The sequence below is a fragment of the Ursus americanus genome, chromosome 25, assembly GCF_024610735.1.
Source record: "Ursus americanus isolate L20-20 chromosome 25, mUrsAme1.1.p, whole genome shotgun sequence".
In the NCBI taxonomy this organism is placed as follows: Eukaryota; Metazoa; Chordata; class Mammalia; order Carnivora; family Ursidae; genus Ursus; species Ursus americanus.
The window spans coordinates 3,002,793-3,018,138 of NC_142151.1; the positions used below are offsets into that span (position 1 = coordinate 3,002,793).

Sequence of the window (15,346 nt, forward strand, 5' to 3'; positions counted from 1 at the left end):
CCCGTTCCTCTGCTTCTGTGACCCTGGCCGTCAGAGCCTCTAGTTTTGCCTGCATTTGGCTCATAGAATTTTTAATTTCTGTCAGATTCGCTCTCATTTCTGTCCTTAGGGATTCTATATTCTCAGTAACCTTTTCGTTAATAGTTTTTTCAATTCTACTCATCATTTTGACCATCGTTACTCTGAATTCCATTTCTGATACTTTGGTTACATCCATATCCATTATTTCTGTGGCAGAGGCCACAGACTCACTGTCTTTTCTTTGCTGGGGGGGACTTCTCCTTCTTGTCATTCTGATGAGGAGAGGTTGCGGGTTGTCCAGAGCCCAAATTATTGACTGGGTCCCAGGCCGTGCCCCTTGTTTTAAAGGGATTAGGGATGTGGGCTTCTTCTTTAAAGATTTTATTTATTTATTTATTTATTTATTTATTTATTTATTTATTTATGTGGCAGCCAACCAGCGAGAGAGGGAACAGAAGCAGGGGAGTGGGAGAGGAAGAAGCAGGCTCCCAGCGGAGGAGCCCGATGAGGGACTCCTTTCCAGAACGCCGGGATCACGCCCTAAGCCGGAGACAGGCGCTCAATGACTGCGCCACCCAGGCGCCCGGGTTGTGGGCTTCTTGATTTTTCAGCCTGCCTTCTGGGGGAGGGGCCTGCCGCGCCCGATACTCAGGCAACCCTGTTTGGGTAGAGTCTCTGCGTCCCCTGCGAGGGGGGATGGGGATGGGTACTCTCTGAGCCGGTATTTCCAGGCTTTTGTTCTCTGGCGACTTTCCCTGGCGGTTTGCTGTGCCTCTTCTGAGAGTCAGAGAAGCAGCGGCCGAATTTCAGCCTCTGTCACAGAACAGAGGGATTGCGGCCCGTTCTCTACTAATGTTCTGGCCACTTTAACTCTGTTACTGTTGGTGCTGCTCAACCCTGCAGCGTCCCGGGATGTGCGCCCCACACCTGGCGTCCCAGCCCTCACTTCCAGGGTCGGCGCGTCTGTGTCCTTTGTGTTTCTAACGCCGCCAGCCGCCAGCCGCCCCGCGCGCTCCCGGATCTCCCAGTCTCAGTCTGGATCCAGTGAGCGCACCGGGATTCCGGTGTTCCGCGAGATGCCTTGTGGCACACCCGGCTCACAGTCTCAGTCTGCTGTTTTGCGGGTGCCGTCCTCGAGCCCCGCCTGCTCTCCCATGCAAGTGGCTACCGCTTCCCGGCGCCTGAACGCGGCAGCTCCCTCCCCCTTCCGTTTGTCTTCCAATATCTGTGCACGGTTTCACGGCTCCCCGCTTCGTACCTCAATACTCAGCGCTGGAGATGTTCATTTGTAGAGATCCAGATGCATCTTCCTGCATCTCAGGCTGGTTCCGTGGTTGTTTAGGCTGGTCTGGTACCTATCCAGCTCGACTCGGGGGACCGGCTGAAAAAGGTGTCTCCTACTTCTCCGCCATCTTAACCGTGGACTACCTGAGCCCTCAGTTTTGACATAATGTTAACAAGTCCTTAACGGGCTGCTATCTTGACCTAATTTCAATGTGCATCAAATAGATTGGTCGTTATTGTTTCTGGGCTCATCTACGTGTTTGTAAAGAGAGCTGCATTTGAGATGAATTGAGGTGGCTCAATAGACAGCCATGTGATCTGGAGTGGGGGAACATCCTTCTAATTCAATCGCTCTATTCCACTGAGAAGTGAAGCAGCTTGCCTAGAACCATGGACTCTACCCAAATCAAATAATCCTAAATCATCCCTCTATGGCGCTGGTGCTACCACGGTGAACCGGCTAGCACCACACGCACCTAGGTAACGAGAGAGGCAACTCAGTTTGCTGTCCTACTGTGCAACCCACTAGCAACCCCCCACACTCCCACTCTGCCCCAGGACAAAACTCCTTTATGTGAAATTGGCCACATTCAATAACAGCTTCCTGCATCATATGACACAGAGCTGTCTGTGTTTGCTGGGCCAGGGCCGATGGTCTATGCAACGTCCACAGTCACTTCCACAGCACACTTGTAAACAGGGAGATTTGTCTTCTGCTTTCTCAATGAACCCTTTCCACATCTTGTTCTCCCTCCCTCTTAGCACTCAGGTGCTGAGACTCACAGACATTAGTTACCACAGTGGTCTTTGTATTTTAAGCTTATAATCCATTCATGTGGAATTCAAGGCACTTTCTCATGTTTTAGTATGTGCAGACATTGGGAAGTAACTGGAAAGACATGTTTAGTGTACAGGTCCTCTATGTTTACAAAACCTGACCCCTGACCATGAAGTAAAGTGAATAGGTTTAGTGGGACTGGCAGAAAAAGACAAAATGAGATTAGAAGAGAATGTGTACGTGCGGTCTCCCCACTCCAAAGAGCTCCAATGACCCCAGGTCCACTCCAGGCCTGGTTACCAGGGGCTTAATCCAGGCCATGGCTGGGCCCAGACTGGAGAAATTCAGGCTGGAGCAAAGTCTCGCCTAACAGGCCCCTTTCTTCCCCACACCTGCCCCTTCTCATTCTGCTCCAGGGCTCTCTGATAGCTGTTTCACATCTTAACTGCTTTGCAATCTCACGGAACATAGACCTCTATCTCCTATATTATTTCTTCCTCTGTTTGTGAAGTTTCTGCTAAGTGTGTTTTAGCTCATATTCTCCATTTTATAAAAATCCTGGGAATGAACTGTCTTGAGAATTAATGAGCTCCTTGTCACACAGAACTTTGTTGAGATGAACTGAGCATTGGCTAGTTAATTGGACAAGAAGGATCCTCCTGAGCTTCTATTAGAAATAATAGTAACAGGGGTGCCTGGGTGGCTCCGTTGGTTGAGCATCCGATCTTGGTTTTGGCTCAGGTCATGATCTCAAGGTCCTGGGAGAGAGCCCTATGTTGGGCTCCGCGCTCAGCAGGGAGTCTGCTTGTCTCCCTCTCTCTCTGCCCTGCTCATACACGCTCTCTCTCTCTAAAATAAATAAATGAATCTTTTTTAAAAAAAAGACATAATAACAACAGTGATGAAAATAATGCTAATGATGATGTAGAAGTAGTAATAATAAAAATAATAATAGCTTTTTCATTTGCAGAACATTTCATAGACTGTAAATCTTTTTCAAGTACGCTTTCTAACTTGATCTCATTTATCCCACAAAATTGGTAGGATAGATGTTAGTTAGGAGCCCCAAGTTAAAGGTGAGGTCACTTGTTGAAGATCACATAGATAAAGAGAGATTAAAGTAGTTTCCCTTTCCAAAGGGTGCCTCTTCCACTGTATATTGCTGCCTACAAAAGAAATGAGCCATGCACTGAAAACAACTGATAACAAGCTTCAAACCATTTCCTGCCACTAGGAGAAAGAGGGCTTTCATTAATTCTTTCCTTCTATTATCTTTTAGTACAAAATTCCTAGCTAACAAAAGGATGTTTCATACAGGCAGAACAAGCAAACCATTAGAGTTTGTTTAAGTCATTTTAGAATCACAAACTCTTAGGGGGCATCCTGAAAGCTCCTCTTTCCCCTCCATTCCAACACATTGCAGTCTAGGGCAAATGCGTAACTTAGAGGTCATTTATACAACAAAGAAAAGGGTACTAGTAAAGCAGACTGTGTATGTATGTTTCAGATTGTTATGCCATAAAAAGTCAGTTTATATTTGTATACAAGCATTCATACATAGCTACAAAACCAAACATTTTTCAATTATATCCCTATTTTCAAACAACTGAAGCATACTATGTTCCCACAATTACCTTGATGGATTAGTTGGTGAATTTTATTTTAGTCATTGCAATATTATAAAAATCATAGACCTGGACATTATTTTTTTTATCATACTACAAACTTGTTTTAAATTCTTGTACATAACTTTAAATACCAAGTGTTTGCACATGTTTTATCTCAAAATGACAATTACGAAATCATCATGAAAACCCAAAGTCACAAATAGCTACTCAAGGTATCGTAATGAGATTTCCAGAAACACGGTGGAAGTATGCCAGCAATATGAAAGCCAATGGAAGTTAATGTTATATAGATTAAATAAGAATTAGCCTATTGTAAATGGTCTTTTACTAACATACAGCCTGCAACGTAGTATGTTTGGGTAAGGTAATAATGACCTGATTTTACACAAGCTATTCAAGTAGAAAGTAGGCAGAAGTCTGTCTTCACCCTAGAAGGTTGGATCTTTAACAATTTGGAGGAAAAGAATTTAGAAAAAAAGAACAAAGCTCTGTGGGCCAGGAGATGAACAGTATGGCAACCCTGAAGTCACTGTGATATTACACAGTTTTTTCTTCTGTGTGATTTCTAACCCTCAAGGTTTTTCTCTTTTCTTTTTTTCCCTTACAACATAGGAAGTTAAAAAAAAAAAAAACTTTCCATTTTTTCCTATCTTCCTTAGAATGTAAACTCTGAAAGATCAGAACTTGCTATTATATGCTCTTTTATCCCAACTTGGATTTCAGTATTCTCTAAGTCATGAGCTCTTAAAAAGAAAAGAAAAAAAAAGACATTAAATGAGTAAATTCAACTATCTCATGGTCTAGTGCAACAAAATAAGCATTTACTAAATTTCTATTCACAAGGCATTGGACTAACTACTAGGGAGCCAACTAGGGTGTATCTATGTTCCCTGAAATATTGGGAAAGGTAGACTTTGCCCATAGGCCCCAAGACTCAAAGGTAAATTCCTTTACAAAAGAAATGTTAAATGCTTGCTAAAAGATTTTAACAAAAATGTACATCCAGTTATGCATGTATCTGACTGACAACATTCCCATTCTCCGAAGGTTTAAAGACTAAATCCCTCATCACAGACTTTCTAAATGCCCACTGATCTCAATCAGAAAGACTTTACCTATTGAGAAGCTGTCCAACTCCTGATAGTGGATACATGTTTTCTAAACTTCTATTTCTTGCTTGAAAGCTCAAAAATTATCATTGGCAACAATAATTTTCCTTGTTTTTCTGAAAGTGACAGATGCACATTATTTATTTTTGAAAAAAAAGTCTATTGAATACCTGTCTGAATAACCATAGTTTGTCCATTTTTCTTTCAAGTAAAAATAGTGTCCAGTGAAAATAAAAATAAAAATATTAGTTCAGCTTGCAATTCAAGCACAGAAGTGTTTTCCTAGAGACAAATACATGGTACTCCCATATTCAGCACATGTACTTTGCACATACTTATTTTTTCACACAGAATTTAAAAAGTGTGGGCGCTCAGTTGGTTGAGCCACGGACTCTTGGTTTAGGGGGAGGTCCTGATCTCAGGGTGGGGAGATGGAGGCAGTGTCCCGCTCTGAGCTCAGCTCTGAGTCAGGCTTCGGATGCTCTCCCTCTGCCCCTCCTCCACTCGCACATGCGCTCGCTCTCTCGCTCTCAAAAAATAAATCTTTAAAAAATGAACCAAAGAGCTGGACTCTAATAAAATTAATGTTTACTGTTTTATGCAGAACACTCTCAAGTGACTCTGGCTTTTACCGCGGTACCCTGCCTTGAATCACTCCAAGACACCTACACTTTTTACTCGCCCTTGTTTTTGCACCATTGGTGCAAATGTCAACACAGTGAAAGAGACAAATAAATCATAGCATTGTCAAGAAAATGGTTTTGATAAGGCAGACCCCTGAAAGGTTCTCAGGAATTCCCAGGGGGTCGAGAACCACGCTTTGAGAACCACTGGGTGTTTGTAGATACGGACATCATAGTTCCCTTTCTCTTCAGTTATTAGTTTTTGAGATTTATTTATTATTATAGGTTTGATCACTGAGCGCCAAAGGACAGACACTCCGCGGCGTCGAGATACACCCCATCGCGCGTGCAGCTCCACGGCTCACGTAGGAAGAAAACAGCGCCTGGGGAGGCGGAACCGGATTCAGACCTCCAGCCGGGGCTTGCGGTTGCCCCCGGCAACGATCGTCGGGGGCGGGAGCGCGGCCATCGATTAGTAATGTCTTGCGTCCGGCACCGGAGGTGGGGGCGGGGGCACGGCTGGAGAAGGCAGGCCTCCCCGGACTTGCGGTCGCCTCGTGTTTTCGGTCGCGAGGCGGCTCGCTTGTTCTGCGATCTATTGAGAGTGGCTTCCGACAGCCCTGAGTTGATGTCGGGGAGGGAGGGAAGATGGCTGCCGTGGCGGCGGGCGGCCTGGTGGGAAAGGGGCGCGACATCAGCCTGGCGGCCCTGCAGCGCCACGACCCCTATATCAACCGCATCGTGGACGTGGCCAGCCAGGTGGCTCTGTACACTTTCGGCCATCGGGCCAACGAGTGGGTGCGTGCGGACGCGACGGGGCAGTGCAGCCAGGGCGAGGGTGGGGACGGGGTCGTCAGACTCAGGGCTCCTGAACCCAGTGAGGGGGAGGAGACGCTGACGCCCTGGAGGTGGATGGAGGTGGATGGTGGTGAATCGCGGCCTGAGGCCGAAGTTGTGGCAACTGGACCCTGGGCCGGGGGTTTGGGGGGAAAGGGAGGCCGCTCTGAGAAGCCACCTGAAGTTGGGGGAAAGACTTAAATATCTACGATACCCCACGTGGGGAGACCAGACCGATCAGGGACGGGACCGAAGAGCTGAAGGAAGGAGGGAGGCCTGGTGCCTTGAGGCCGGAAGACTGATGTACTCCGACAAAGTAAAGCAGGATTCTGTCACAGTGTAACATGGCTGTAGGGGAGGCAGGGGTAGGGGAGGAATTTAAAAGCCGAGTTCTGGTTCTGGAACAGCAGTCTTAGGTGGGACGAAGAGAAGTCAAACCTTGGTAGAAGGGGAGAAATTGAACTTGGGAACTCAGGAAGTACACCAAGAGAAGAGCAAACATCAGGAAATAGAGGACAAAATGGGGGCTGGGTCTAACACTTCGAAGGAGGCTGACGCTCTTGGAAAGATCATTACACCACAGCCTACCAAGACCAAAATGAGTTTGAAATTTGAGTCCGTTTGGAAGCCGAATTATTTAGTGCCCTTCTCAAAGCAGAAACCCAACAAATAGCAATGGGATGAAATTTAAGTTTCCTCACAGTTACAATGGGGTAGGAGCATAAGACACTTCAGTCCTGTTGCAGGAACTACTGCGTGTGATTCTGTAACCCACCCCACTTGAATAGAGAGAGATGTAATTTTTCTTTTCGTCATAATGATTTTTGTCTCAAATAATAATCCATCCATTATATAACCATCCATCATTTTAAAATAAGTTAGAAAACAGTATAAAGAACTGGGCGTGGATGAATGGATTTCAGGTGATTTTTTAAAAATGTATTCTCCAAATTTCAATCAAGGAAAGCATACATATTGAACAAATTCATATATTTTTTTAACATTTGCATTCATTTACATAGCCTGCTTCTCTCTAGTGTGGACCTTGAGCAGTCTATTAAAAAAAAAATTCACCTGAAAATCATTAACAAAAATAAAAAGATTAAAAAGGAGGTCCTAAAATGGGAGAGACGAGAATAGTTCTTAAGTGAAGAAATTTGCTGGAACAGAGCAAGGAATTTAGGTCTATACTCCCAGCTGTCAAGCAAAAAAGAAAAACGGGGAGATGTCTTTAATATTCACCATTTGTAATAGAAAGTATACCACTTGGTAAGCAGAGAGGTTATTTCCCCTAATTTTCAGGGGGAATTTGTCACCTGAGTCTTTATATAAAGGACATTGAGCAATGTACTGGAGGATTTCATCAACGGCAATTTAGAAAAATACAAAGATATTCTATATTGTATTGCTATTATACTGTTCTGTTAAAAAATGCCAAAGGCATAATGTGTTAATTCTGTCAAGGTAATTTTGTAAGAGATAAAAGATCAGGAATGTACAGTAATGTAAGCCTACTTGACAGTGGGATTAGAGTCTGGAGAATCTTGAGAAATTGTTAACATGTAGTGGAGAGCATTCCTCTTGGAAAACAATTGTCTGCTATAGGCTTTTGACAGGATCTCTGTGATGGATACCTGTTCAGATAGTTAGGTTTATTAGATAGCCAGTGAAGTCCTTCTAAAGCCTTATCAAAAGGCAGAAGTGAAGTGTCACAGTGCATTATTTACAGGAGTTATGTTTTCCTGCTTCCTGGACTTGTTGCCTTCGGACAGGGCATTATTCATTCAGTAAAAGGTCATTCTTTCAAAGTACTAATCTTCAAGGCTGTGGTAGCCAGAAAAAAAAGAGACCTAGTTCAGATGCAGAGAAGTTGCTGAGGGTGAACAGTTTGTTACCACTGTCTACATATGCCATCGCTCAGGGCCTCTGGATGGGAGCCTTTTGAACATAAACCTACTGAAAATATAAAGAACGTTCTTGAGATTGGAGGTGAAAGTATGGGAGGTAAAGGAGGGGAATTCTTAACTACATTGAAATAGATGAAAATTGACTTCAGGCATTCAGAGCAGGAGGTATTAGGAATGAAGGGTAGACAGAAAATGAGGAGCTTGAAGGAAGGATTAAGAAAGATTATGTCATGATTAGAGTAGGAATTTGAGAGCCAGAACTACTTCCCATTCATTATCTGGAAAGACTGCTCCCCCCTAAACACCTATGTGTCATTTGAAGAATATATTTTCACCTCTCAGTCCTTAGAGTAGTGGTTCATAGCTAGCTTTGATTTTTTTCTCCAGGGAACATTTGGCAGTATGACCAAAGTTTTTGGTTGTTACACTAAGAGGGAACGTATTACTAGCATCCAAAGGATAGAGGCCAGGGATGCCACTAAATATCCTACACACAGGGCAGGCCCCCATGACAAAGATTAATCCGGCCCCAAAGGTCAAAAGTGCTGAGCTTGAGAAACTGCCTTAGTGTGACTGTTGTCCTGTTTCTAGCTAGTGTTTTCTAAGTTTCCTGTGTATTGAAATCACTTGGAGTTTTAAAAAGTATAACCTGCCAGATCAGAATCTCCGGATGCGAAGTCCAGGCATTTGCTATTTTTTAGGCTTCCTAGGTGACTTAGATGCTCTGTGCATGATGGAGAGAGACAGATTTATGATAAATGGAGACCTACTTTTTCATCGTATTAACATAGATAATTAGTAATATAGAGATTGCTTTGGGTTGTTTCAAAAGTGGCAACTACTGTGCCGAGTCCCAATAATTTGCCAACTAGCACTATTTTATATTCCATCTTATTATTTTAAATTTTGAACTGCTTAATTTTTTAATACATGTTAGATTTTATAATAGAGTGTAATATTAAATTATTAAATTGTACTTTTAAAATTGTAGCTAAAATTCCCCATTACTATAAACTAATAATTTAACATAGAAGTCCTCCTTGCCTGGAGGACCTAAAGAGGATCTAATAAAATCTTGTTCTAACTATACCCCAGAAGCCCAACCCTGAGTTTTGCCCAGAAAGAAAAAAAAATCTGGTTACCCTTGGATAACTCTGGAGGGACCAGGAAAATGATGAATTTAAGCCATGTCAACCTTGCTAGATCAGAATTTACATTTCCTTTTTTTTTTTTTTTTAAGATTTTATTTATTTATTTATTGGCCAGAGAGAGAGACAGCCAAGGAGAAAGGGAACACAAGCAGGGGGGTGGGAGAGGAAGAAGCAGGCTCCCAGCGGAGGAGCCTGATGTGGGGTTCCTTAAGGACTGAGCCACCCAGGCGCCCCCAGAATTTACATTTCCAAAGCCCCTTTTATCCAGGTGTAATGGAGCACTTAAAATGTTATCAAAAGATCTGAGTGGTATAGGCGAGTTACTCTTTTCAGTGAAGAAACTGAGACATAGAATAATAAACTAGTTAGCCCACTATGACCTGGCAAGAACCCCACTCCAGGTATTCATAGTCAAGATTTAAGAAATCCCCTATACACTTTAGTGCTGATGACAGTGCTCCTGGTGGGCAATGTACAGAGTGGATTTTGTTTGGTGCAGACTTTCCTAGTTATGGGTCTGGATCCCAAGGAAAACTCTCCAAAGCTGTTGCCTGATGTTCATTCTCCAGGGTCACCAGGTCTGTGGTATTGGGCTGTGGAAGTCTGGCCCCTAGCTACTCAGGGAATTTCAAACTTTTTAAGGACCTGTTGCAGTTGAAGATGGCCACAGATTCTTTAACACTCTTTCAATCAAGAGGTGGGGTCCATTCCCTTAAGGGCACTATGCTAAGTGAAATAAGTCAGAGAAAGACATACTGATACTGTTTGATCTCACTATTTACGTGGAATCAAAAAAAATTGTTACAAGTTGGAGGAGAATTTCAGGAGAAACATGCCTTTTACATTTCTGATTATGGATTTTCAAAACTAAAATTGGGTATTAAGGTCTTTTTTTTTTTTTTTTTTTTTTTTTTAAGAAAAAGTAATTTCCATTGCTGCTTCATGGAGGAAGAAGGGAAACAAGTCAAAAGCTATTAGCTTTATGTGCGCTGGTCCATAGACACATCCTGGTTTGGATCACTAAGATGCAACAGTCTGAGGTCAAATACTGGAAGACAGGAAAGTGTGTTGGCGTTGCAGCAAGTAGTCCTTGCAATGCATGTAGGCTTTTGTCTAGTTCCTTAACTGTATCTCTGTTTCCGCTTCTTATCACCGTCACAAATAATACCAAATATTTAATTTTTACACATCTATTCCTGAAGGCTCTGTGGACTCTAAATACTCGCCAACGGTACCAGTTGAACTTTAGGAATGCCCACAAATTTTTAGACTGTGGGTGGTATTTATTATTCTGTAGTGGCCATTTTCTCAGTGATTAATATTGTAGCAGTTTAGGTAATTTTTGGCACTTGAAGTGCACCCAGGATATAGATTTCTCAACAGATAAGAATTAACCATGTTGTTTACACAAGGAAAGATCAGTAATAATGTTTCTGTATCTTTTTTTTTTCATTGTGACTCAGTTCAAAGCACAGTGGAAAAGGGCCACCTTTGAGAAGTAAGGATATTTTTCACAGGACACTGAAGTGATTTATACAAACTTTATAATAAATCCATTTTAAGGATGAACTCTAACTTTCTTACCAATATTTATGTATTAGAGAAAAGACTGACTAAAGTTGTTTTAACTGTCATAAATTCTTTATTTCTAATTGCATATTGTACGATGAGGATTAAAATTCTTGTTGCTAAGTAACTTACTCTTAATATCCATTTGCTTTTAAAAAACAATGTTTGGTGATGTTTGACACACTTTGGGACATCGTGGATTTTGATTTCAGGACTCCTAGTGCAGTTCTTTGGGCAGAGAATATGTTACTTAGCTAAGGCAGCGGTTTTCACATAGCGCACATCAGAATCACCTGACAGCTTGATGAACATGAGGTTGCTGGGCATCACCCCACAGTCTGAGTCTGTAGGTCTGGGGAGGAGCCCAAGAATTTGCATTTCTATCAAGTTCCCAGGCGATGCTGATACTGCTGATGTGGGGACCATACCTTAAGATCCACCGAAATAAGGTGACCAAGAGAATTGCTGAAATTACTTGAGCATGGGAGAGAATCATGCTTCCAATGTTTTATGTGCCTTTAAAAAAATTATCATTTAATATATACCCTTGTTCTTTAAGAGTGTATTTTTCCCCAAAACTACAGAGTACTTAAATTTTGAATGATTTTTATAATAGAGATTAATAATAAAATATTAGGAGGTTAGATAGAGTAGTCAAACTAAATCATGTAAGTAGCAAAAGTACCTTTTAAATTCTGAATAATAATAATTTGATATTAGTTAAAAAATTTTTTTGGGGGGGGTTTAGTATGCATTGTACTGATGAACATTTTCATCAGGGCCTGGGCTCTTATCTTCAGAGAGATGGAAGAGAGCCTTTCCAAATGAACTGGAATGATAGTTTATCCCTTTCACTTTACCACTTAACCAGTTTCTCTCAGGCAGCTTCTTAAGTCTGAGCTTGGCAATGTTTCTAATTTGACTTCAAAGATCCAAAATAGACTCTAAATATTCCACACCACATTGGTGATTAATTTGTCTGAAAACTACAGCATCATTCCTCTCCTCTGTGTTGTAGTCAAAGTAGGGTTATTGACAGATCATCTGCTCTCCTAAGTGACAAGATATGGCAAGAGAAAATGAACCCAGAAAACAAAGAGAGGGATAATGAAATGCGGACCCAGTGACTTCCGCAGCCATGTACCACGTTCCATGGTCACAGGGTAGAGGAGAAGGCAGCACACTGATGATCTCTTTCAAAGGATATCCATGGAGCATATTTATTTTTGTATTGCTTTAGCCAGAGGTGTGTTGCTGTCCCTGTCTTTGATAAAGAGAGATAAGGGTGGTTTATTTCGTGAATGAGAAAAGAATGGCTGCTTCTTGCTGCCCAGTCAGCAGAGCCACAACCCAGCCGAGAACCTGCTTTTCTCCTTTCCGTAAGAAAAACCCCTCATGTTACATGGATTTGGCTTTACTTGAAACTGAATGTTGTCTAACCTCTGTGAAAGTTACTATTAATGAAGAGAAGATACATATTTGCTGTTTTGTTTTTTAGGAAAAGACTGATGTGGAAGGAACCTTATTTGTTTACACAAGGTAAGAGTATTTTACTTTTGTGAAGAAACTGACAGTCTTTGAAAGAATATTTTAAAATTAAAATATTTTAATTCTTCTTCAAATGTAGTTTTATTTCAAAGAGAAGTAAAAAAAACCTGAATCTTAGTTTGAAGTTATTTAGTGATATAGGGAAGGGAATACTGAATAATGTCATCTGGTATAATGTGAGGAATACTAATTTCAGAATGTAATTTAAACTCTAGTATTGATGAACTTAAACCTCTGTGTTCTTTTTAAAACAGTATTAAATACTTATCCTTTAATTCAAATGAATGGTACATAGTCCTTGAATATAATGCATTGGCAAGAAGCTAGAAGTACACTATTAATAATATTAGATTTTTTAATCACTATTTGGAAAAAGGTTTTATCAGTCACCTCCTCACCCCCTGCCTTTGATTCTTTAAAGAAGTGTGCTCCAAAATTAAAGATGTCTTTGAATCTTCCATTATATAGCTAATAGAATATATTTCAGGATAAATTTAATAAATTCATGTTTTTTGTTATTTGTATCAGAAATTGTTAATATCACCTAGTATGTATATTGTCTTAATAGTTAAACATTTTATTCACATAAACATTCACATAAACTGTCCGTCATTGTTAGTGGGTGGACGAAGAAAAAATACAAAGGCCTAGTACAAACTCTTCTAGAGCCTGCAGCTTCACTGGGGTGAAAGAAAATGCACACATATACACATGCATATTTTTTGTACACGTGCACATTTAAAGATATACTCCCCCCCAAAAACAAAAAATAATTAAATAATAATTAAATAATTAATTATTTAAAAATAAATTTTAAAAAATAAATAAAATATTTAAAAATAATTTTTTAATTATTAAAAATAATTAAAATAATTAAAAAATAATTTAAAAAATAAAGATAATTCCCAATAGGTAGCTTATCCTCAGCACCGGTTGATAGATTGTAAGCAACGAATGGGCTGCTGTGATTATGGAAGACTTTAAAGAATTGGTGCATCTTGAGTAGGCCTCAGGAATAAGGTAGCACTTAACTTGCATAGAGGAGAGGGAAGGGCTATGTCAACAGGAAGAATGGCAGAAGCTGAGGCATAGGACCTAGTGTGGTGAAGTTAAGGAAAATGACTTGGCTACAGAGAGTTTATATTGGTTTATATCAGAAGACAGTCAGGGTAAAGAGATTTTGCTGGCTTGGAATGTCAGAACAAGGATTTTGAAATTTACTTTCTTAGCAGTAGGGAGTCACTGAAGGTTTATGAACAGGGAAGTAATAAGCTTACAGCAAAATGTGTGAGGAAAGTCTGTGTATTAGCATTATGAGGATGCCCTGGTTCTTAAAGAAGTTGGACTTAGGACAATGGGAAGATTATTGCAGTGGAGTAGATATGAGATGATGGGAGTATGGACTAGAATGGTAGAAGTTGAAATTGAAAAAGTTTCTTGAAGATTTCACGTATAGAGGGAATGATGAAATTTAAAAAAAAAAAACCTAAGATTTTGAAATAGAAGACAAAGAATGACAGACTCGTGAGCAGAGTGGAAAGATAAGAGGTGGAGAATCTGGTTTGAAGATAATTTTATTTTGAAATAATTTCGGAGTAGTAGCAGGGCATTCAAATGAGGTGCCAGGTCCTTCAGGACAGGTCAGGGATGGATATACAGAGTTTGAAGTCATCGGCCTTAAACTGGTCGTTGAAGCTGTGAGAGTACAAGTGTTCTCTGAAGGAGAAGAAAGTGATAAGGGCTAGTGGTTGCGTTTTGTGGGCCCAGAGATACAGAGAAGAGTCAGCCATACAGATACAAGCAACACAGGAACATTGCAGAAAGGTCAGTTGCAGGCCCAGTGCAAGAATGGCTTAAGAGTGTGTAGGTGGAGGCAGAAGCCGCAGTGGGAGTGGAAAGAAAGGAATGGATGAGCAAGGCCATCAGAGTAGGTGGAGGAGGTTGGTTTATTAGAAAAGTGGTGGGAGTGCCTAAGAGCCATTGGCTACTTTAGTTTACATTATGTTCTAAAACATTCCAAAAGCACCAGAGCATACTGCCAAGTGAGTATAGACTACTCTTGAGAATTCTGAAGTGTGAAAAGGAAACCGAACAGATGAACTCTGACTTATACCAAGCACACACACACAGTGCATTTCTCATTCATTTCATACAAGTATTACTCTTTTGAGAAGTGAAAGAAAAGATGTATTAATATACGCTAATGATTTGTTTTAGGGATTTTTAGGTGCTCTCTCTCTCTCTGACTGCAGAAGATTAACAAATTATACAGGTATTTTCTCTTTTGTACCCAAATCAAATGTAGGTTTGCATTTTCAAGTATTTCTTAATATACTCTGAGTTCCAAATGGAACTGTCAGTTCAACGATTAGGTTGAGAAACAACTCTTTCCCTGTTCCTTAATCTCTTCCCTAAATCTGACGCCTCAAGAATAGGAGCTTTTTCCATGTCCCCTTAACCCCTGCTTGGTGGTGGGCCAGACCCCCCCCCCATCAGATAGATGCCAGATTCTAGCATGTTGAGGTTTTTCCCCAGTAGAGAATGACAGAAAGCTCATAAAAGCCAGAAGGGAGTTTCTAGTACAGGTAGTGGAGCTGCTGGTGATAGTATTTTGACTTCTGTTACGTATATTGCTTCAGGGGAACTGGCACGTTCATCCCCTGAGCCTGTTTTATAAATTATGAGATGGTATAGTAACCATACTGTTAGAGAGGTGAGGTCCTGTTGTGATAATGAAATACTTGAAGAATCAAATTCTGATTCTGTATAAAAACACCTAATCCCATTTTAAAAATTATTTCTTTTCTTTATTTCCTCCCATAGCTTGCTTTCTGTAATAGAGAGTTCATAGAGACACCCACTGGTGATTTTTAAACTTGACACTTCCAGAG

At 40.9% G+C, this 15,346-nt stretch overlaps 2 protein-coding genes across 9 annotated transcripts in view; one reads left to right on the forward strand and one right to left on the reverse strand.

The window, feature by feature from the left end:
* Positions 1-15,346, reverse strand: part of CACNA1C (calcium voltage-gated channel subunit alpha1 C) — a 734,056-nt gene that overhangs the window by 695,900 nt on the left and 22,810 nt on the right. The gene's annotated exons all lie outside the window — the stretch shown is intronic.
* DCP1B (decapping mRNA 1B) overlaps positions 5,989-15,346 on the forward strand; it is a 53,527-nt gene continuing 44,169 nt past the window's right edge. Inside the window, exons 1-3 of one of the 5 annotated variants that reach the window (XM_045774910.2) lie at positions 6,163-6,241; positions 12,406-12,446; positions 14,673-14,727. Coding sequence is in view for 2 of the 5 variants with exons in the window: in XM_045774901.2 (XP_045630857.1) it covers positions 6,072-6,241; positions 12,406-12,446 (211 nt within the window). In the remaining 3 variants the exon portion in view is untranslated. Of the gene's footprint in view, positions 6,242-12,405; positions 12,447-14,672; positions 14,728-15,346 lie in introns of all 5 variants that reach the window. The other 4 variants (XR_015721585.1, XR_015721586.1, XM_045774891.2 and 1 more) reach the window with 4 other exon arrangements.